The sequence below is a fragment of the Cydia strobilella genome, chromosome 25 (assembly GCF_947568885.1).
Source record: "Cydia strobilella chromosome 25, ilCydStro3.1, whole genome shotgun sequence".
NCBI classification, from domain to species: Eukaryota; Metazoa; Arthropoda; class Insecta; order Lepidoptera; family Tortricidae; genus Cydia; species Cydia strobilella.
Window position 1 is genome coordinate 5,701,510 of NC_086065.1, and position 22,610 is coordinate 5,724,119.

At 36.9% G+C, this 22,610-nt stretch overlaps 1 protein-coding gene across 1 annotated transcript in view; it reads right to left on the minus strand.

Moving 5' to 3' along the window:
* LOC134752870 (uncharacterized) overlaps window positions 1–15,868 on the minus strand; it is a 57,472-nt gene extending 41,604 nt beyond the window's left edge. The window contains exons 1-4 of the mRNA XM_063688638.1: window positions 15,766–15,868; window positions 14,923–15,029; window positions 12,530–12,595; window positions 5,127–5,366 (exon numbers count right to left, since the gene is read on the minus strand). Coding sequence (XP_063544708.1) covers window positions 5,127–5,366; window positions 12,530–12,595; window positions 14,923–15,029; window positions 15,766–15,868 — 516 coding nt within the window. The remainder of the gene's footprint in view (window positions 1–5,126; window positions 5,367–12,529; window positions 12,596–14,922; window positions 15,030–15,765) is intronic.
* Between the last annotated feature and the right edge of the window lie 6,742 nt (window positions 15,869–22,610).

Here is a 22,610-nt window from a genome sequence, read left to right on the forward strand (position 1 = left end):
TTGAAATTGTGTCTAGGTTTAATTTTGCGAGAAGTAATTTTCGTAATGTTAAGCTTGGATAATGGTGCCTAAGGGAATTTCACTTCTTTATTTAGTTTGTTTGTTTTGTGAGAAACTTATACTAGTAAAATTACTCTTAGTTATTTTAGTGTCTTTTCTATGGGGTCTTTTGCTATTTTTGAAGCCAGATCATTGCTTGGACTGACAGTTTGTCCAACTAAACATCCATCACGCCTGGCGGTGTTAAAAGTTATGGGTGATTAGGAGTCTTTTAGTTCCAGGCTTGAGAGGGCCTGGCATCTCTTCTTTACCAACATAAGAGATGATCCCAGATCTCAAAGCCCAGCTGTTAGATGGAAGTGAGGGCATCACGTGCGTGCCATTCGGAGTAATCTGAGCTCACTAAAGTCGGCAGTAATTGAAATCTGGTCCCCTATTAAATATATTTATGTATTTCGATGCTCTGGCGCATGCTAGTGCTGATTGCGGGGAAGGATTCTGTCGTGACTATTATTATATACTTAGTCTTAGTTGCGGCAGGATTTCTCATATGGTTGGTGCTGGTGTGTGCAAAGGGTGCCGATCCACTGATAGACACGGAATAGGGCGACTTACTTCCTATTTCTTTGGCTTGCGAGCATAGGAGGGGGAGTCAAATACACGGACCATTAGGTTTGCTAATCTCGGTTTGGTCTACCGAACTTTCCAGCTTCTAGTAGGGATACACTTGTGTATATTCCAAGGCACTAGGTCAATGGTAAGTGCGATCTGTGCTTTGGGTGTACATAGAGTAGGGCCAGAGGGTAGGATTATAAATAGGGTAGAGTCATACACTATTTGTCTGTAGGTATTTGTGTGTAGGGTCTCTTTTATGCTTGGTCTAAGAATCTGATATGGTTGATATAAATTCTTCTTTTAAAGACAAAAATATGGCTTCATTAACCTAATATATGTGTATTTAAAAGGTAAAGGATTCTTTTGCCTAAATCTGGGGAAAATAAATAAAATTCCTATGAAATCTTTATTTTTTATCTATTAAATTTCTGGTTTTTGGAGTAAAGACGAGGTACTGAGTTTTGCAATCAGGTTTATAAGGTATTTACAAAATAAATTCTTAAAATATCAAGCTGGGTTTAGGCATACAGATCGTTCTGGGATAAAAGAATGGTTTGTTTTAGGGACCCCTTGGCAGGCAAGAATAGTCCAATGGTAATTTGAGTGGAATAATGCTCAACTTGATATTTCTGTCTCATAAAATATAGTAAATAACCTTAGTACTTCGTTTGTGCGTCTAAAGACTAGAAATACAGTCTATTCTTTTAGTTTTGGGGATTGGGGAAAAATGATCAGTATCCCTAGCTTTTGAACATAAAAAAATAAGTAATTTTGATTGATTGATGATACTTGGCGCTTCTTTCATCAGATCATCTAGGAATGCATAGGATTGCGAAGCGTTGGTCATAGCCCGTCTGGCTACAATAGTGGTTTAGGTGACCCGAATGATGTTTTGCAACGGGCTAAGAGTTTTCAGACCCGCATCGAGCATGCGAAGCAGTACGTGTGGACTCACACATCATTTAGAAGGTGATAGTATAATTATAACTTTTCTAAAAAGCTAGGGTGTAAATGGGCTCATCCCAGGATTACTGCTTTGTATGTTATCCCGAAGACTTAATAGGTGTAGCGGGACTTCGCCAAAAACATTTTTAAACTCATTTTTCCAACAACATTTTTAACCTCATATTAACCATATATGCTGCAATTACCTAATTAACATCATATGTAGTAAACCTTCAACAGCATTTACATTACACGATTAGATTTAATAAAATTGTAAAATTATTTACATCATTACGCTCGAGATTCCATTTTAGTATGCATCCTACGCTCAGCATTCAATTATGGAATCCTTCGCTTCGTTCAGGATTCTATGTACGCCCTCGCCGTAGATACGTCATTTTGCTTCCTTGTGACACAATATACTATTCCTACTCTTGTAACTATTAAAATATTCCTTTAATTATTCCTTAGTATCATAATAAAATATATCTTCAATACCATGAATATTTATTCCTTAAAATTTAGGTAATAATAGTAATAGAATCAGTCCAAAATTTAGCTGATACTCATTAAAGAATCTAGGGTACCGCGGTTCACTTCGAGGGGTCCTATTAACTACTATCTAGACGATCACATGGCCAAATTATTTATAAGTAAGTAAGTAAAGGGTTTATATATATATTTAGAGGGTTAGTAGAGTTTATGTATTGGGAGGGTTACAAACTGTCTTCTTAATCAAATAAATTCATCATTAACTCTTTTGGGATGATAGCCCAATATTTTATTACTTGTTAAATTTCTAGATTTAAGTAACCATTATTCTGCTATCCAGATTAGAATTCATACCATCAATAAAGAAATTTAATCTGTAGAATGGAAACTGTAAAATATTCTAATATAAAATTAACTCCATATTTGTGAAATATTTATTTATATCATTTTATTATACTACGTCGGTGGCAAACAAGCATACGGCCCGCCTGATGTTAAGCAGTCTCCGTAGCCTATGTACGCCTGCAACTCCAGAGGAGTTACATGCGCGTTGCCGACCCTAACACTCCTCTCCCTCGAGCTCTTATATCATCTCTTATAGCTCTTAATTATATCATTTGTTATTATTTATTTAAATTACAAGTATATGTTAATCCCGTAGCAAGCGTATTAGTGGGTGGGTGGAGCTTCTTAATTCCGAGACTCAAATAAATAACAAAATTAATGGAGATCATAAAAGTCCATTTGATATTTTTACAGTTACCTACAGTTTGTTGTACTCAGAATTATTAGATCAGATCATAGAGTAACTTATACTAGAGCGGTACTGTCATAGTAAATTTTGTAACCCCAGTAAATTCACTGCCATCTGTCGACCGACTTTCAAACTAAAAATAAATATTTATAAAAATACGATAAAATGTATTTAAATATGGATAAATGTTTTTTTTTTATTTGAATTTTTTTTTTTTTTATGATTTTGACCCATGTTCTTTCACTGATATGCGTTAAAATTGTTAAATAACAAACGAAACCGTCAACGCCATCTATACGACAGTAGGCCAAAGCTAGTAGCGCCCTCTGAACGAGAATCAAATTTTCTTGATTTTCGAGGCACGTTTTTTCCTTAGACTGTATCCATCTATTACGGAGTTATATCTATCTTTGGTCAGATTAAGTTTAAATCATAGAGAATTGATTTTATTTTTGATGGGGATCATTACATAACAAGTTTTAGAGTAATTGTTTTAAATAATTAATTTAGCATGTTTCTGAAGCATTAAATTTCCGAAATAAATTATCTAAGATTTATAGTGATCTGAAAGGTCATGACTCCAAGCATGGGCCAATTAAGTTTGGTAGGGTTTCGTCAACTATCACTGAACGTATTGTGTAATTTAGAGTTAAAGCTATAAAAATTAGCTTATAGTCTGTACAATTGCTTGATAATGGCGGGTATTGGTATAATTGCAACTGACGTATCAGACGAGAATTACTTGAATTATAATTGTGATTTGAAGGAGACAGCGCAGATTTAAAACAAATTCAAGTAACTTCGATACTTCGCCGTCAAGTTCTTCAAACCCAAAGACGAGTCACGTCCGTTTGCCAAAGATCACCTTTCCGACGTTTTCTGGACTGTATACAGAATGGATGAGTTTCAGGGATCTATTTGTATCACTATCATCCACGACAATAATGAGATTGATGACGTACTGAAATTACATTTAGGGAAGGGGCATCTCAAGGGAGAAGCTGAATAATTGTTACGACATATACCCATAACTAATGATGGTTTTTTTTAATAAACTGATCGGCGATTGGCCCTAGTCACACCTGATGGAAAGTGAAGACAGGGCCTAAGATGGAGCTCACCGGTTCAGTAACAGCCTATTCACTCTTGTTTTAAAGAGACCGAGGTCATATTGATCAGGAAATACAGATGGCGGGGCGCATTCCTTAGGCGTCCGTACCAAAAAGGAGGAGGCAAAACGAGCAACAAGGTTACGAGCAATGCTGGACTCTTTTGAAAAGCCGATACAACAATAAACAGTATTAAGTTAACAGCATTTTACAGCGGTTTTTCGGTCAAAAAGGCATTTCAACCGAGTCCTCCAGTGCCATCAAGCAATTACTAGATGTCACAACAGAAACTTTAAATGCCTTGAAAGGCTTAGGTATAGACACTGGTACATGGAATGTCATAATAATTTTTATTGTTAGCCAGAGATTAGATTCGGAGAGTAGGAAGCAATGGGAATCTAAAGTCAGCGAATTGGTGTTTAGTTCTGACAATTAAACAATTCAAAGAGTTTTTGGAAACAAAATACCATTCGTTGGAATTCTTAGATTCAAAATCAAACAGTTTTGTTCAGAAACAGCGCACTTATAGTTCTCACAGTATTCAAATAAATAAATCAAACCCGATTAATATGTTACATGTAGTTCAGACAATTTGTGCTTTATGCAAACAAGATCACCTTATTAGGAGTTGTAAGGAATAAGCGTAACTTTGTCCAAACTCAAAGGTTATGTTTTAATTGTCTAGGTAACAATCATTCGGTAAAACACTGCAAAAGCACAACGTCTTGCCAAATATGCAACAGACGGCACCACTCATTATTGCATTTAAAGCCGAATCGCAGACTACGGTGGCGAATCATTCCATTGGCAATCAAGTATCACCAGTTGTGAGTCAAATCAAAAAGGTACCTATCAATGCTTAATCATCTGAGGAGCATCCATCAACCTCTACACACATCACCAGCCTTTTGTTAAGGGTGTAGGACCTCGGAAGTTATTAGCAACAGCTGTAGTGTCAGCTGAATCATAAAATGGCGGAGAATATCAACTCTTGCAAGCTCTTATAGATCAAGGGTCGGAAGAGTCATTTATTGCAAGGTCAGCAGTTCAATTACTTGGATTAAAAACCACACCAACCAAGGCAGATACATCAGGTTTGGGAGGTGAACAGGGCCGGGCAGTTTAATGAGTTAAGGAGATTAAAATGGGAACATGCATTTTTGCACGTGTATCTCGAGTTCTCAGTTCTTGGTGACTAGTTATATCCTCACCTGCATTACTTCGACGTCGCTCGCCCTCCACATATCCAAATCCCTCAATTGCTGCACCTCCCTGGCACTCCTGAGATTCTTCTTCTTCTTTAGACAGTAGACCGACAGGTCTTCGCTAGGGGCTATGGAGGTTTCGTCAAACTGTATGGAGTTAGCATCGCAGGAGGTTGCGTCGTCATCTATGGGGAGAGTGTCGTCGTGATCGATGGATGATTGGTTGGTTAGGTGTTGGTAGTTCATCTGTAGACAATAGGGTATTTGACAAATTTTTATTACTGGTATCAGTCGATCAGGTTTGTTTTGAGGATCAAATGTCTGTATCGGACCCATTGTCTTAAAGTAATACAAAAGTCACAAATGATGGTCAAAGTCTGGCACCCGCACTTTAAGTTTCCAATTTATTATGCTCTTGCTCATCTTCTATCTATTTAACTAGATTTAGTTATAAAATTCAACATGAGTCAACAACCATATTAGGTAGATATTATGATACAGAGAACCTACTAATAGTCGTAACATGATTGTGTACTTTGAAATTTAACACTTAAGGCGCGGTGTATAGTAAAATGAGCTATTTTAAAGCGATATTTACAGACTTTTACAAGGATTTCATGCATTATTTTCTAGTATGTATAACTTCAGTCCTTGAACTAGTTATATGCTTGTCAGAAACACGATGGGTCATTATTTCCTCGATAGAATTTTCGTTTGAAAATATGCTTAAAATTGACTTTGTTCCCTTATTTTAGAAGTACTATGACGAAAATTAATATGAGACTTACTTCATTCGACAGCTTTTAAGTAAATCTAAGTTTTTGCTTGACCTCTCATTTATACGTTAACTTTTTCATTCATAATTACATTATAATACTAAACATCACCCTGCGCGGCAAAATCGTGCATCGATTCCTCACGCCAGTACGCCCGTGACCACTGTCAGCGTCGGACGTGTACTAGTTTAGTGGACGATCGTGGTTAGCGGTAGAATACAATGGGTAATCACAGTATTAAAAAAACTAAACGGAAAAGGGCACGGCTACGTGAACTGCGAGACCATATGAATAATATAAGGTTTCGTAAACAGTAAGTATTTGATTGCGTTTTCACGTCATTTACATTCGTTTACATTACATATGTTATGCACCTAGCATTGGGCAAGGATATGATAGTACTATTACTTATTCTGTGGCAACGAGGAGGGTTAGTAAGTGAAATATTGTAAATGAGTGCCTTTAGAAGTTTAGATTTACGACCACAATGTTTTCGGTCACATTTACGAAGCAAAACCTAAAAATTCAGCGAAATAATTCTTAAATACGGTGACATTTCAGACATTCGTCTGTCATATTATAATTTTTAGACAAGTTGGGCATCGAATGTACTGAAGGCCTACCGCGAACCACGTTCGACGTGTTCCTGCCTGTCACACTTACGTACGAATTAACAAGTGCGACAGAGAGGCAACACGTCAAACAAAAATGATAATGATATTAGTTGCTTTTGGTACGATTTGAAAAAAGTTTTGGTCTAGTTTAGAGTTCAGAAAGATTGTCATCTTGAAGACAATGGAACATTTTGTAATTATACTCAAACGGGAACAGAATCGAATAAAGACGATAGGTAAAGTATAATTATGAAGTATCGACACAATGTACAAGTAACAAATTTAGAAACAGAGGGCCTACCGCGAACCACTTTCGACGTGTTGCCTTCCAGTCACACTTACCTATGCATTCACGAGTGCGACAGAGAGGCAACAAGTTGAACGTAGTTCCCTCAGATTAGTAATAAGTTAGGTATTTATTTTTCCAATGTTATTCAGAAATCCGGAAATTATTTTCACAATTCCGGATAATATTTTTCGGTTTCCGGATTTTTTCATAACAATATCATTGTTGGTGTTAAAATAAATTAAATTAAAATAATATACCTATATACCCACAAAAAAAAAGTTTTGTATAGAGGCCGGAAAATGTAGGTCCAGAAAAATATGGATTTTTGGATTCGAATCCCGGGTCGAAAAATGTGGGACGGCCCGGCTAAACGGTGAGACCTAGGTGGGGGGTGCTCGACCAAATGTCATAGAGGACCCTGGGCAGCTTTTGAAACCGCCATTTTTTTTTCAAAATGGCCGATTCAAAATGGCGGCCGATTTTCAAAATAGTCCTAGCGCGCTGAAATTTCGGTCACGGAATCTCGGGGTCTCCTAGATTGGTGTGGAAATTACAAGTAGGTGTAGCTAGTAGGTTTGTAAATTTTTTAGAAACAATTGTAGGTATAGAAACACCTTCAACTTTAGCGCATGCAGGAGATATACCGGATTCAAATATTATTGATGGGTGAGTATCATTTAGGCACAGGTTGCAGGTATGAACAATTGACCGATCTGGTCTAAATATTTTTTTCGTGATAACGTCGTTATAACTTGAGGAAAACCGGAAATTAAAGTTTTTTTTTAGGGTGAGACTAGATCTACCTAATTTAATTATTTCAATTCTAGAGTATTACAAGGCGATAACCAGGATGAAACAAATATCCACTACTCACAATTGGGCATATCAAAAGATTCAAAAGTAGTTCCAAATGTTCCGATCTCGGAGAATGCGACGGCTTTAAACTGTAAAAGGTCAGTGACCATATAGTGAAATATTAATATTATTAGCTTCTGCCCGCGGCCACGCTCACGTCCTACTCAACTTATTTTATTTTTGCAACTTTAGAGCACGAAATGACTCCGAATTGGACTTACTAATGGTCTCGATGGATACAGGAGATATTCAGGAATCGAACTATGATAGGTAAGTTAAACAAGTAACAAGAGGAAAATATAGTCAGCTTTGTTAATATCACGTCAGTGTTTTATTATATTTCCAAAATTATTACTATTTTCTTAATTTCAGCGAAATTACCAAATACGAATGACTTATTGAAACTTCACCTCAAGAAGAGATTTATAAACCAGTAAATGGTCGACGGATTATCGATGTCGTAACTTTTTTTCAGCAGTTACAAACCATATCCAGCCACAGTTCATTACATGATTGCAATTTTGCACACATTTCTTTAATTGGAGAAAGAAGAAGTGGATTAATATCTAAATTCAAATTAAAATGTAACATGTGCCAAAAGGATTTTATACTCAAAAGTGAGGACTCGTCAAACAAAGAAAACGTTAATGCTAATGTGGCTGCGGCTATAGGAATCACGTCTGCCGGTATCGGTTATTCCCAATTTGAAGAAATCACAGCGTCTATGAACATTCCTATCTTCACAGCTGCCACATATCAGCGAATCCAAGATGAGGTTTATGAAAAATGGGAATCAACAGCTGTTGAATCCATGGAGGCAGCAGCTACGCGCGAAAGGGAAGCAGCGATAGCTAAAGGAAGTTTAACAAAGGATGGCATACCAATGATAGACGTATATGCCGATGCGTGTTGGTCAGCGCGATCGTACGGGAATAACTATAAGGCCCTATCCGGAGCCGCAGCAATAGTAGGCCGCAGATTTGGCGAAGTTTTGTTTGTGGGCATTAAAAACAAATATTGTTTGGTTTGTGCTCGCGCTGAAAAAAAAGAAGTTGAAAAACCAGATCATATTTGTTTCAAAAATTACACCGGGTCTTCAAGTAGCATGGAGTCTCAAATAATTTGCGAGGGCTTTGAAACTTCAGTGGAAATGTACGGTGTTGTTTATGGTAGATTAATTGCTGATGGGGACTCTGCCACTTATGCAAAAATCTTGGCGCGTAATCCCTACCCAACTCACACAGTAAAAAAAATCGAATGCAGGAACCACGTGCTTCGTAACATGTGCAACAAACTGAGAATCTTGTCTAGAGATAGCAGATACCCCATGGCGTATAGAAAAAAAATTTCCGAAATATCAATAAAGACCATCCGCAAAGTTGTCTGTACGTCAATAAAAAAACATAAACAAGAAAAAGAAAACCCAATAGCACTAGCGGCTTTCAGAAACGATGTACAAAATTCCGTTCAACATGCTTTCGGTAACCACACAAAATGCAAGGACTATTATTGTTCTAAAGAAAAGACAACACAGAGCAACATGGAAATAGAAAATTCTCTGTTTTGGTTCAGGATGCAAACAATAATCCAAACGGTCATGTCCAAATCAAGAAGTATGCTTGAAGATGTCGACACAAATCAAGTGGAGCGCTTCAACAGTGTGATTGCGAAGATTGTAGGAGGAAAAAGAATTAATTTCTCACTCCGTCGTGGTTACCGAGGGCGTTGCAATGCAGCAGTTGTTTCTTTTAATAACCCACACCCAAGACTTTTACTTCAAAAAAGAATGTTAGGCAAGAGCCCCACAAATACCATTCTGCAAAAATTTGAAGAAAGACGACTGGCGAAAAGAAAATTGAACCAAGCGAATCCCCACAAAAAAAAACAGAATGTTAAAGATAGACAATGCAGCTCAAAATGATTATGGCGCCCAGAGTACTACTCCTGATATATCTCAACAAGAACTAACAATAGCGAAAGAAACTTTCCTGGAAAATTTGAAACAATTAACGTCAGACAAAGAGAAAATACAACTGTCGACTTTAGATCAGAGAGATAGTGATGACTGGGTTGAGCTTCGAAAAAATATGATAACGGCATCCAATTTCGGACTGATAGTAAAACGAAGAGAGAACACTAGCAAAGCAAAGCTAGTGGAAAATATTTTGTATAAATCAAACCTCAGTCACGTAACTGCAATCGCTCATGGTGTGGAAAATGAAAGTCTCGCCTTGAAACAACTTGCTATCCAAGAAAAAGTCATCATTGAGCCCTGCGGGTTGTTCATAGACGACGAATACCCGTTTATTGGTGCCACACCCGATGGCTTAATAGGCCAAGACACAGTAGTGGAAGTAAAGTGTCCTTTAGTTGCATTTAAAAAAGGTCTAGAAGAGTCAATAAAAGAAAACAAAATACAGATATGGAAGTACAATAAAAAAACCAAGACGATTGCTATCAATAAAAATAGTAATTGGTACCATCAGATTCAAGGGCAGCTTCATGTCACACAAAGAAAAAACTGTTTATTTGCAGTGTGGAGTGGGGAAAATAAACCACTTAAAACTGAAATCATTTGCAGGGATGATTTATTTTGGGAAAATATGAAAAAAAAACTAGTGACATTTTATATGGACTGGCTATTGCCTGAGATAGTAGACTCCAGGCGAGCACGGGGAATGCCACTGAGAGATTTGGAGAAAGCAACTGTTCTTTCTAGAATCGACGAAGATAAAGAACAGGAACCATTACCAAAAAGACGACGAATTAGTCAAAAAATCACTAATGATCATAACAAAGAAAATATGCCGTGTCACAGCAGGCCGCTATTATTTGAAGAATTTTAATTTAGGGATCAATAGCCTTTCCCGTTTCTTACCTACATAAATAAATTGCCATTCCTTGTAAAGACCCACTATTAAATAAGTTACCCACTATTATTAGTTATTTAATGTTACATAAATAAAACAACTTGGGATTAACTGTGATTAGAAATAATTGATTATTTAATTTACTGCGGCATACTCTACTATTGTATACAAAGGTATAATTGAGTAATTTAATAACCTACCATTTTAAATTTCATTATTAATACTCATGAAAATACGAATTTGTCTATAATCAATTTATAGTTCAATTCAATTTTCCATTTCAATTTTATTTATTACGTCAATATATAAATCTTATTCAATATATTAAACTTCCGGAAAAAAATCCGGAACTAACAAGTCAGAATACGGATGGCGTCAGAATATGGACGTCGACGTGTTGCGCGGGAATCGTGCGCCTGTCTATTCTACCACTACGTCTGCTTCACCCCCTCGAAAACCTAAAACTTGACTATAAGAGCGCCTCCATTTTGTTAAGGCGATAAGACTTCTATTGTGTAAGTACTACTATTAATTTATAATTAAGTGAATAATTAAAAATTGATTAATTTTGTCCTTCGCTGCCTGAAACACAGGAACTCCTAGTTCAGGCATTCGTAAACCACTTTCCTCTACTAACAACTCTTAGTCTTTAAGATGAACCTCTGTACAATACTTTTTTCAATAAATTATTTGTATTTGTATTTTGTATTTGTATTATGTTTCGTGGCAAAATGTTTCGGCCACGAAACATTTGTTTTAACCAATGTATGGATGGCGGGCAGCGCCAGAGCGTTTTCACATTGTCTGAAGCCGATACCTATCGGATGTCGAATACGACCACAAAAAAGTAAAAACTTAAAAAGCGCCCTTTGACAATTTATTTATTCACTAGCGACCCGCCCCGGCTTCGCACGGGTGCAATGTTGATGTATACATACCTTTTGAATCACATCAAAATCCGTAGCGTTGTTTTAATGATCTAAACACAGGTACATAGGGTCAGACAGACAGCAGGAAGCGTCTTTATATTATACTATGTAGTGATTGTATTAATATTTATTGTTTATAAGATGACTTTAAACCAAGAAAAGAACTTGTTGCCACAAGGCACTTTCTAGCAGCCACTTTTCTGCAAAGATCATCCGATATTCGATATCGGATCGGATAATGGGATTTTTCTTTGTTTGACAATTTTACTAAACAAAAAAAAAGCAACTGTTCCATTTGGACAGGACCTTGAGCCTTAGGAGGCTATAACCACAAAAGGAGATACAAATCCGGGGTGAAAAAGTGCTTGTTGAAAGTTTGTAACTTTACACGGACAGAGCTGCGGGCAGGGGCTAGTTATAATGTAAATCGCCGCGCATATGTGGTATTTTCTTTAAAAAGGGACCTTATTGTCGACGGCGCTTACGCCATTATAAACGATGCTCCGATATAAATACAATGCCGCGCGACGCTGTGCGGCGTAAGCGCCATCTACAATAAGGTCCCTTTTCATAGAAAATGCCCCATATACTGTATACTTCGGGACTGTATATTCTGCAAATACGACGGCTATCCAGCAGACTTGTTGAATAACTAAATTATAAATTAGAAAGTAGGGAGTTGGAAGGGGCAGACCTCGGCGGACTTTCTCTGATCAGATCGGGGAAATCCTGAAGAAAGGCCAGGTCAAGAGCACCCTAAACCGGCGAGCGTGTATGAGGAATGTTATGAAAGTGAAGGAAGCGAAAGAGGTATGTCAGGATCGTAGCAAGTGGAAATCCGTGGTCTCTGCCTACCCCTCCGGGAAATAGGCGTGATTATATGTATGTATGTATGTATGTATGTATGTATGTAATTTATAAATTTTTGGCAAATCTGTCCACCAACCATGGGAATTGTTCTTAAGTAAGGCTAACGTAACATAAGATAAAGAATGTAAATTGTACACGAATCTACAGGAATTAAAACTTTTTGACTGCGTCATATACAACACAATACAATATACATGTATCCTTACCAGTGGATCCTCTATAACACTGCTATGGCTAATTCGTCTGGTGGGCGTAGGTTTTTCTGAACCGATCTGAAACAAAATTTATAGTTAATAGGCTTATCAGTAGTCAGAAAATTCATAGCTATAATCAAAATTCAGGTCAAATTTTGTAAGTAAGTACACGGATACTAATAATAAGTAGTTTGTTAAAAAGTATTAATTTGTTTTCTGTGACAAAGTCGAACTTTTTGGTCGTCTGTATAGGATCGATAAAAAATAATCATTTGTGTTTGAACCAAACGCTTGTACAGTCGCCGTCAGATATATCGGAGCGGCCGAGGTGCTCACAAATATCTGAACACGCCTCTATTGTCAAGACGTTAGAGTGCGTGTTCAGATATTTTAGAGCACCTTGGCTGCTCCAATATATCTGATGGCGACTGTATAACGAACGTTCAGGTCAGGTCAGGTTAACAGGTCATAGAAAATTTGAATTTCGCGATTGTTTCTACTGACAAAGTTGTTTGACCGGCTATATTTTAGTTACATCTATGAAAGTGTGTTGGCGTATGCTATGAACACAGAAAACCGTATGAACTAATATGACATTATCATCTTCCTCGCGTTGTCCCGGCATTTTGCTACGGCTCTAGGGAGCCTGGGGTCCGCTTGGCAACTAATCCCTAGAATTGGAGTATCTAATATTTTATTGATTCCATATTTGTAATTGTTTTTTGTAATTTCTGGTTAGTTTTATTGCTTGTAAAAATTGTCATGTAAAAGTGCCCCTGTGGCCTATTTGCTGAATAAATGTTTGAAAGAAAGAAAGAAAGAAAGAAAATACATTTATTTGACGCCACAACATAGTACATAAAAAAGAAAAGCATGCAGACAAAAAAACATTTGGACGCCAAAAAGGATCCCCACTCAGCATAGTGCCGCGGCAAACCGTGGCGCTGGTTTTCTGTGGGGACCTGGCTTAATCTAAAAATAATGGCGACACGTACGCCAACGACGTTTGATGAGTATAACCGCCAACCCTAACATAAAACTATTATTTGTCACATATTTGCCAGCTAAGCTTAATTACGGGGCCTGATAACTTTTTAAATGTTAATTATTATGTCCAGTTAACAAAATTACCCTGTATAACAAGCCACCAACGGCACCAACGAAGTTCCACGAGTGTTACTCGATACCGCGAAGTTTCCAGAAGCTTTTAAAGTAATTGGGCCGAAACGTTTTGGTGTAAATTAGTTATTAGCAATACGTTTAGAAAGTCATTTCATAAATAAACAACTGTGTTAGTGGGAAAGGGGCCTTTTCAAATTAGGGGAGTCCGAGACATACCCAGGTGGGCCGAATTTCACCTTCCCATACAAACGGAGTTTCGTTCTCATTTTAAAACTACGAGTTGGATTGTAATGAAACTTTGCACATGCAATGACAAGAGGTATAGTTAGGTCTGTAATTAGTTTATATATCTCTAGTATATAAAACAAACGAAATAGAGCAAAAACATTTATATACAACACTTGTGTATGAAAAACTTAAATTCGCTGTATTTTATTTACTATTGTATCTGAAGCTACGTAAATTAATTACAGAATACTAGATATACCTTATCCTATTGTAAGTACAAAGTTTCAGAGCAATCTAGCTAGTCGTTTTAAAATGAGAGCGTTAATACATTTGTATGGAGAACCGAGGTTGCCGGGGACTCTTAAACCAATCGATAAATTTAATACGGAACCCTACAAAATGAAATCAATAAATAAAAATTAAATAAAAAAATGCCCATATATTTTTTGCATGCATGTTTCATGACAGAATAGGTATCGTTGGGTAATATCGGAATGCTGATATAATAAATATTTTAATGTTTGCACTATTTTTAATAAAATGTTATTGAATAGATAATCTTCTCAACTGTACAAGTATCCGGACGATCTTGCCGTAACATTTCCTTATTGATTTTTATTATCAATTGCTTTTTCGTCGTGCGACTGTCGTGCGATTGTTATGCAACTATAATAAAACTCACGTCTTCATCGTCGCTGTTGAGCTGCATAACCTAAGCTATTTGTTTGGTGAGTAAAAATCTGTATCTGCACTCTGTCGTTTACTTGTTGGTCTAGTGGTGGCTGCGACTATCGTGCGACTGTCGTGCGACAATCGTGCGACTATCGTGCGGTTATGGCGCGATTGTTATGAAACTACAACATATAAACTTACGTCTTCATCGTCGCTCTCGAGCTGCAAAACTGATATGTCTGGTGAGTAAAAGAAATCTGTATCTGCACTTTGTCCACTATTCGTTGATTTAGTGTCGTCTGCGACTATCGTGCGACCGTCGTGCGATTATCGTGCGACTGTCGTGCGATTATCGTGCGATTGTTGTAAAACTATATACTCACGTCTTCATCGTCGCTGTCGAGCTGCAAAACCGATATGTCTGGTGAGTAGAAATCTGCATCTGCACTCTGTCCTTTACTCGTCGATGGGATTGGGGAGCCAGGGGTCGCTGTTGAAAAACGATTACGATTACAAGAAGGAAAAACGATTAATTAATGGCTACCCTTACACGTGTTTACGCAAGAACGATCCACGACACCATTAGGCCAAGCAATAAGAAGGTAATAGAGGGAAATGCTTGAAACACAATTTTTGACTTCGTAACTTTGTTTGGACTAGTTAGGACGTGAACATATCAAAAGTCCCCGGCCGTAGCCTTTGGAAACCTTCAAATCCCCCACTCCTCGGCTTAAGGTGGTGGTGCTGTGCAGCAGCTCCTCGGTGGAAGGCTGCTCCTGTTTTCCGATTCCTCGTTTTGAACAGTCCGAATTTAACGCTCGACCAGACGGAACAATCAAATTGACATGTTAAATAATTAATTGACGTCGATCTCATCTATTCTAGCCAGGGGCGTAGCTAGAGAATATGGCGCCCGGGGCAGTCACCAAATTTGCGCCCCCTGACGACTGACAAAAGTTTCCCCGCTGCCAATTTTAGAATCATGGTTACAGAAGAGCTCGAAATTATAAAATTGGTGTATCGCATTTTTCGACATTTTTGCTTCCGCATCCTTGATAGGTCACAATCTACAATCGAATCAAGATGGATCGGCGAGCTAATTTTTTTTCCACACTACACAATTAAATTGATAACTTGATCAGATTGTGCGAAAAATTGTCCCGTCTAAACTGACGCCATCTAGCAACTAACACGAGTAGATTCTGGTGTTTGTATAGTGCTTTTACCTAGTTCGGAGCTGGTGCTGTTCTGCAGCAGGTTCTCGGTGGAAGGCTGTTCCTGTTGATCCCGACTCCTCGTTTTAAACAGTCCGAACTTAACTGGCGCCATCACCTAGCAATCATAGACACCAGTTTATTTTGATATTTCAGTGTAGAATGTGATATGTGTAAAGTTTGCACTTTCTCAAATGGTTTTTACGCTTAAGATGGTAATTTGTTAAACAAAAGCCATTCTCTTTTGTGCGAGCGGTCGGCCATTGTGTGTGAGCGCCGCACGCGCCGTGGCACGAGGAGTCGCGCTAACACACAATAGCACACAAAGGCCGACCGCTCGCACATAAGAGACAATGGCTTTTGTTTAACAGATTACCGTCTTAAGCGTAAAAATCATTTGGGAAGATGCAGACTATATTTTAGTGTATGTTTTATTGCAAATAAAGTGATTGGTTGAATCGCCATTATATCGGAGCGGAGTGTTCACAAATAACTGTACAAAGCCCTTATTATAAACGCTAATGGGCATGTTCAGATATTTTCGAGCGCCTTGGTCGCTCCGATATATCGGTTCTAATGCACATATCCACATAAAGGGTCCTAATAATAATAATAAATCCATTTATTCAAGACAACATAGGTCCAACACACACACTAAGGCACACACACACACTACACACTAACACACTTCACACTAACACACTTAGGCTTCGTGTGTATATAACCTTTCCATCAGAGAAGGGCCCTTTGCGTCATATGCAGAAGGACCTTTCCATTACGACTTAAGGACTTTGTCACGAGCGACTACCCCAAGACTTGAGAGACGAGCCCTCTGACAGAAAATCTAAGAGCCGTTTGAGAAACTTTTTATTGGATAATCCATCCATAATTCACATTTTTATTTAAATAGTACTTTGTACTTTGTTGACATCTGAATTGTAAGTTTTATTATAATTTACTTATTTGTTAGTTTAATGGCAACCTTAATTTCTGTGACATACCTAAAGTGCTCAATTTTGTAAAAAAAAATTATAGCTTAATAACGACCCATTCCTGGCGAATTGATTTTCTAAATATTGTTTTTAATTTATTATGAAACTGCTGACATACGATTGTAATTTAATAATTTTGAATGTAATTTTAATTGTCACTGTTATTTTTCATTTACATTATTCATAATGTAAAAAATGACAATCACAATATAAATTCCTAAGAACTTACCATGTGTAATTTTAAGTGCAATTGTATATTGTGATATAAATGAACCATAAACGATGGTAAGAGACCGGACGGAATGTCACTGGTTCCGTGGAAGATGGGACGGGTGCTGGTGTGGGACGTCACATGTGGGGCGCGGCGGCAGAGGCGGCTGACAAATTAATAAAGACAAAATATAGGGGTCTCGGCCCCGAATACGATTTCGTACCTTTTGGGGTCGAGACCCTTGGCCCGTGGGGTCCGAATGCGTCTTCATTATTTAAGCAATTGGCTAAAAAAATTATAGACGTCACTGGTGATCGTAGAGCTGGCAACTTCCTCGCACAAAGAGTAAGCATTGCAATACAGCGAGGAAATGCTGCCAGCATCTACGGCACCATGCCGCGTGCCGCAGGGGATTATTTTTTAGGTATTTATTTTAAGATTAGTTTTATTTATTTTTAGTTTTAGTTTTTTAAGTTTTATATGTATTTCTAATTGTTATTACATGAATAAATAAACCATATCATTAGACTTATATTGACCGGGATATAGACCGTGAACCCCACCAAACCATATCATATCATCAGAAAAACGCCATGCACCATGTGCTAAGGGACCCTTTTCTGACGGAAAGCCACATATTATATGTGATGCGGGGATAAATTCTAATTTAGCAATGGGTTTAAGCTGGTTTTGATACGACCTTCACGAGCATCTTGGTGATCACTGATCACGCAGCGTCTTAGGCCCTGGTCTGCAACAAACGCCGTAGGTCGCGTCCGGCTTCCGGCGTGACGCTGTACGCGACGTACGAATGCTTACTATGGAAATGCACTATACGCCGTGCGCCGCGTCTGGCGTGTGAGAGAGACCACTATAGTGCATTTCCGTAATAAGCATTCATACGTCGCGTACAGCGTCACGCCGGATGCCGGACGCGACCTACGGCGTTTGTTGCAGACCAGGGCCTTACGTAAGCGAACAACTCGCGAATGCGAAGCGAAGCGGCGCTGCGGGCCCACGGCGTTCGCGTTCGCAACGAGATCGCCCACGTAGGACATATGTTTATGTTTATTCCTCATGCACCAATCAGCGAGAGCGGTCTTCAAGGTCATATCAAAACACTATCCAATTCGTAACTCATTGTTAAATCAGAATTTGGCTCAAGGTATAGAAATCAAATGTGGTATTTTCTATAAAAAGGGACCTTATTGTCGATGGCGCTTACATGATTATTAACGATGCTCCGATATAAATACAATGCCGCGCGACGCTGTGCGGCGTAAGCGCCATCGACAATAAGGTCCCTTTTCAAAGAATATGCCTCAAATTTCTTGACGGTATGTACTGTCAGCTGTAGAGATAATTAACCCCTTGAAGACAAAGATCTATCTATGTAGGGAGGTTAGTTCTGGGGCCCGTTTATCAAAAGCTTGTAGCTTGTAATACAAGTGGAAGTCCCTTTTTGACAGCTTTTGTTAGAAAGGGACTTCCACTTGTATTACAATCTACAAGATTTTGATAAACGGGCCCCAGATCTGTCATGGTACAAAATTGGTAGGTACAAAAGCACAATGATAGGAAAGACTAAATTGACCAGACGAACTGTCATTTTAGTACTTATCTCTCATATAAAATATCCTAGTTTTATGACGAATTAATTTTCAGGCGCCTTTAGCAGTTGGTTAAACCGTTTTTTTTTTATATCAGTCGTTACTACGAAGTGATAAAAAAAGTTGTAGAATGAAATTATGACGTATAAATAACGCACTGCGTGTGCTATCAAAATCGGTGCAGACCTATCTTGGTCTAACTTTACCTACTTATTCTTGAGAAGATTTTTTTTGTATTTACGAACAAATTAAATTATTTATGTTATACCTAATACACAAGTTCTTTCGATTATCTTGGTGATTAATTTAAAAAAAAATACTGTTTTTATTGCAGTTATTTTATTGTAACTTGTTTCATATTTTAATTATAATTTATTTAATTAGTAAGTTATTTGCTTCAAAATAGAGTTATACAGTCAAATATTGCTTTGTGACACATGACCCCTAATAAACATGTGATTCTTTACTGTAATTTTCTACAGCATAAACGTAATTAAATATTTTATTTATTTATTCGTAATAATATCTTGCATTTGCATATACCTAAACATTTTTTATTACCTATAATGCATTAACATACATTTATTAATATCCAAAGAACATTATTAAACTGCATTTTTAACACTAAGTACTCACTTATAAAATATCAATTAGAAAATAACACAATTTCACTACACTACACTTTATTTATTTTCCTTCACCACACACTAACACACATCAAAAAGGTTGAAAATACGGGTATACGTCAAAATTCTAGAAAGTTCAGGTCAAAAATATAGCACGAATATATAAACTGGAGTAAAAAATAGTGGTTTTATGTGATAAAGGGTAAAAATTGAATATTTTTTTGGTAAAAATATGCGAGCTCCGTCGCCACACGAAAAATACTGCGAGGTTGTACTGAGGTTGTTTATGGGAGTGACACTGTACTTAGTATTTTGGAACAGGTATTTAGGAAAGAGTACTTTTCATTTATATTTTTCACAGTGTGCTTCTGAAAGCTGGAGCTACGAATAAAGAAAACAAACACGAAACAGCGATCGATCCATTATCAATTACATATAAAGAATTGTTTTTTTTTTTAAGTTCTTGCAATGTATTCGTTATGTGATTTATTTTGTTTTCTCGGGATTTTTTTCATGTACTTCTTAGGTAGGTACCTAAGCTACTTAAATGTTGAAATTAAAGTTTAACGTATGCCTCACTATTTAGATAGTTACTAAACTTACTAAGTAGACACATTTTATCAAAACTGTAATATTCTTGGGCGCGTATTCAAGTGTGTAAAATAAAATTTTCTATATTTTATATAATTATCTAAACGCTCTACTAAAAATTATTTACTATGTTACTGTAGGTACTATTATAAGCATTTCTTCTTTACCTATTCGTTTTATCGATAGTGTACCTAAACGCTCCCGTTTAGGTGAAAATGTCTATCCTTTTTTTTAAACATGCTTAAATTTCTAAAAGATGTTCTCTAACTTCGACGCTATTTTTTCTAGTTAATTTACTGTTATTTTAACTAAGTATAAATACTTGCACCAATGTTTGTCCCATAAAACACCTTTCGACTTTATGGCTGCGCGCGCATCGTGTTTATAATCCACTTTGCAGCGCCACAACGTATTTAGGGAGACGGGAAAATTTGGAACTAAGCTTTTCATATGACCCTTAAATCTTTTATTTTAAGGTATATAATTGTCAAAACAACTCGATTCGTGAAGTGCAATATATACACTGTTCAGTAGTAACGCCACTCACAACTGCAAATGTAAGCTTGTTTTGCTATAGATTCGATGAAATCGAACTCTAGACTTGGCTGTATTCAATATTAGGATTTATTTCTAAGATAATAGGGTACTATTTTAAGGGTTATACTTGGGATACTATTTGATTCGTGGTTATCGAAGTCAAACAAGGTCATAAGTCGCTTTGAAATTCGTATGGGAATACTTCCATACTATTATTGTCACCAAGCTTACTCTGCGTACACTTTTCAATACCTATAGGTACACTTTGTTCTGTCGAACGCGGTCTTAGTTATTAAATTGTAAATTGGGACTTAATCGCGGACGGGTCTTAGTCCCGTTTTACAATTTAATAATGTGTAGAAATCGTGAAACTTTATATCGGTCTTAGTTAGACGGACGCTAGTGCGTACACATTTTTTTTCTTAAGATCGACTCACGCTTGACCTATCTCATAGGTTTTCATGTAATGAGTACCTACAGAACTATGTGTTATATTAGTCTCGGAGATAAGGAAAGGGGGAAAGTGTGGTAAATTATTAACTTTAAACACTTTTAAACGAGGTACTTTAAAAATAAGATTATATACAGGTTGTATTGTAACAAAAATAGGAAGGATCCGTTTTAGCCCATATTTGGTATCGTATACTGATTAGAAAAAAAAAAAAAATTTTTTGACGCAAAAACAATTCTGTGGGGCAAGTCGTTCAAGACGGCCAACCCTCCATACAGTCCAAAAATAGTAGATTGTGTCACAAGTGAGCATAATGGCATATTTACGGCGAGGGCGTACAACTGAATCCTAAACGAAGCGAAGGATTCTACAGTGGAATCCTGAGCGTAGTGAAGGAATTCAAGTGTTAACGCCCAAGGTAAAAATAATTTTGCTACCATGTGACACATACGTACTGCTTTTCACATCACCTATGAGGAAATTACATACATATATTAGGTTTCAAAACATTATTATTTTAAGCAAAGATCGATACGGACAAAGTGCCAAAAATATGTATACACGACCTTAGTATAGGTAGGTACAGGTACATACTTCTGGCACTTTGTCCGTATCGATATTTTCAGACGTGACTGTGACAAATTAAAATACCTACAGCTCATAATTATACAGGGTGGAAATAGATTTTGGGCCAGTGAGGGCAGCTACCAGATCCCTTGTTGCTAGGCGAAAATGGTCTTAGGGGACAAACACCTAAAATGATACAATGAAAATCAAGTACATTATTTTTGTAGATTTTGTCTGGTACCAAGTTAGCGGTTACCCCTTTGAACCAAATCTTCGGAAGAACACTATGAAGACTGATATCACTAATTTTTTAATATAAAGTTATTGATTTAAACTAAGTATTTATAAATTTATACACAATACAGAACCGCATAATTATGCTTTGTGAAATATTTGTACAAAACTATTTAAATATAAACTTTTTAAATTGCATAGACAAGTATGGCTGCGTTTAAGGAGACCTAAAATGTCAAAATAAAAATTAAATTATTGAACAATTTTTTTTACGTTTCTTTGTAAATATTACGCTAATTAATTAATTTACTTAATTTAAATATGCTATTAATTAATTTAAAATACGCTAATTACATTTATTGTTTACAATTACAACAAAATATTATTTGTTAGAAAAATTGTATGCACGTATTATAAATAAATTGTAATCGATTATATGCATACTTTTTTTAATTTATTTTATTTACACAAAGGGTACATGCCACGAATGTAGATTTAATAAACCGGATGGAGTACACGAGCCAAAAAGTGTGTCCACATGAGAAGTCAAAGTGGGCGGTTGCATCTCTTTGTAATTAGGGTGACCAAATGTTATATTCATGTGAATGATATTAGGATAAGTTGGAATGTATTCAGAAAGGAATTCACCTATTCAGAAAGGGCCTTTTTCTTAAAAAGCTATTACTCCCTAGGGAGTAATATTAATGAAAATTACAGGTTTTTTTTTTTCAAAATCCCGCGGGAACAAAATAGATCTTTGTCCTTTAGACACCTACATCTTATCTCATCGTCTTTAGATATATATTTAATATATTTTTCGACCAAGTGGGATTAAAAATCACGAAATGGCATGATAAATTAGGTGTGATAAGTTAAATATAAGATTTTCAAATCAGTGTTGCTTTTTGGCTGCGAAACGTGGAGAGTGACGAAGGGCCTAACGAATAAACTTCAAGTCTTCGTCAACAAGTCCCTCAGGTCGATCCTTCGCGTTTTCTGGCCAAATACTATTCGAAATGAAGACCTATGGAGTATATG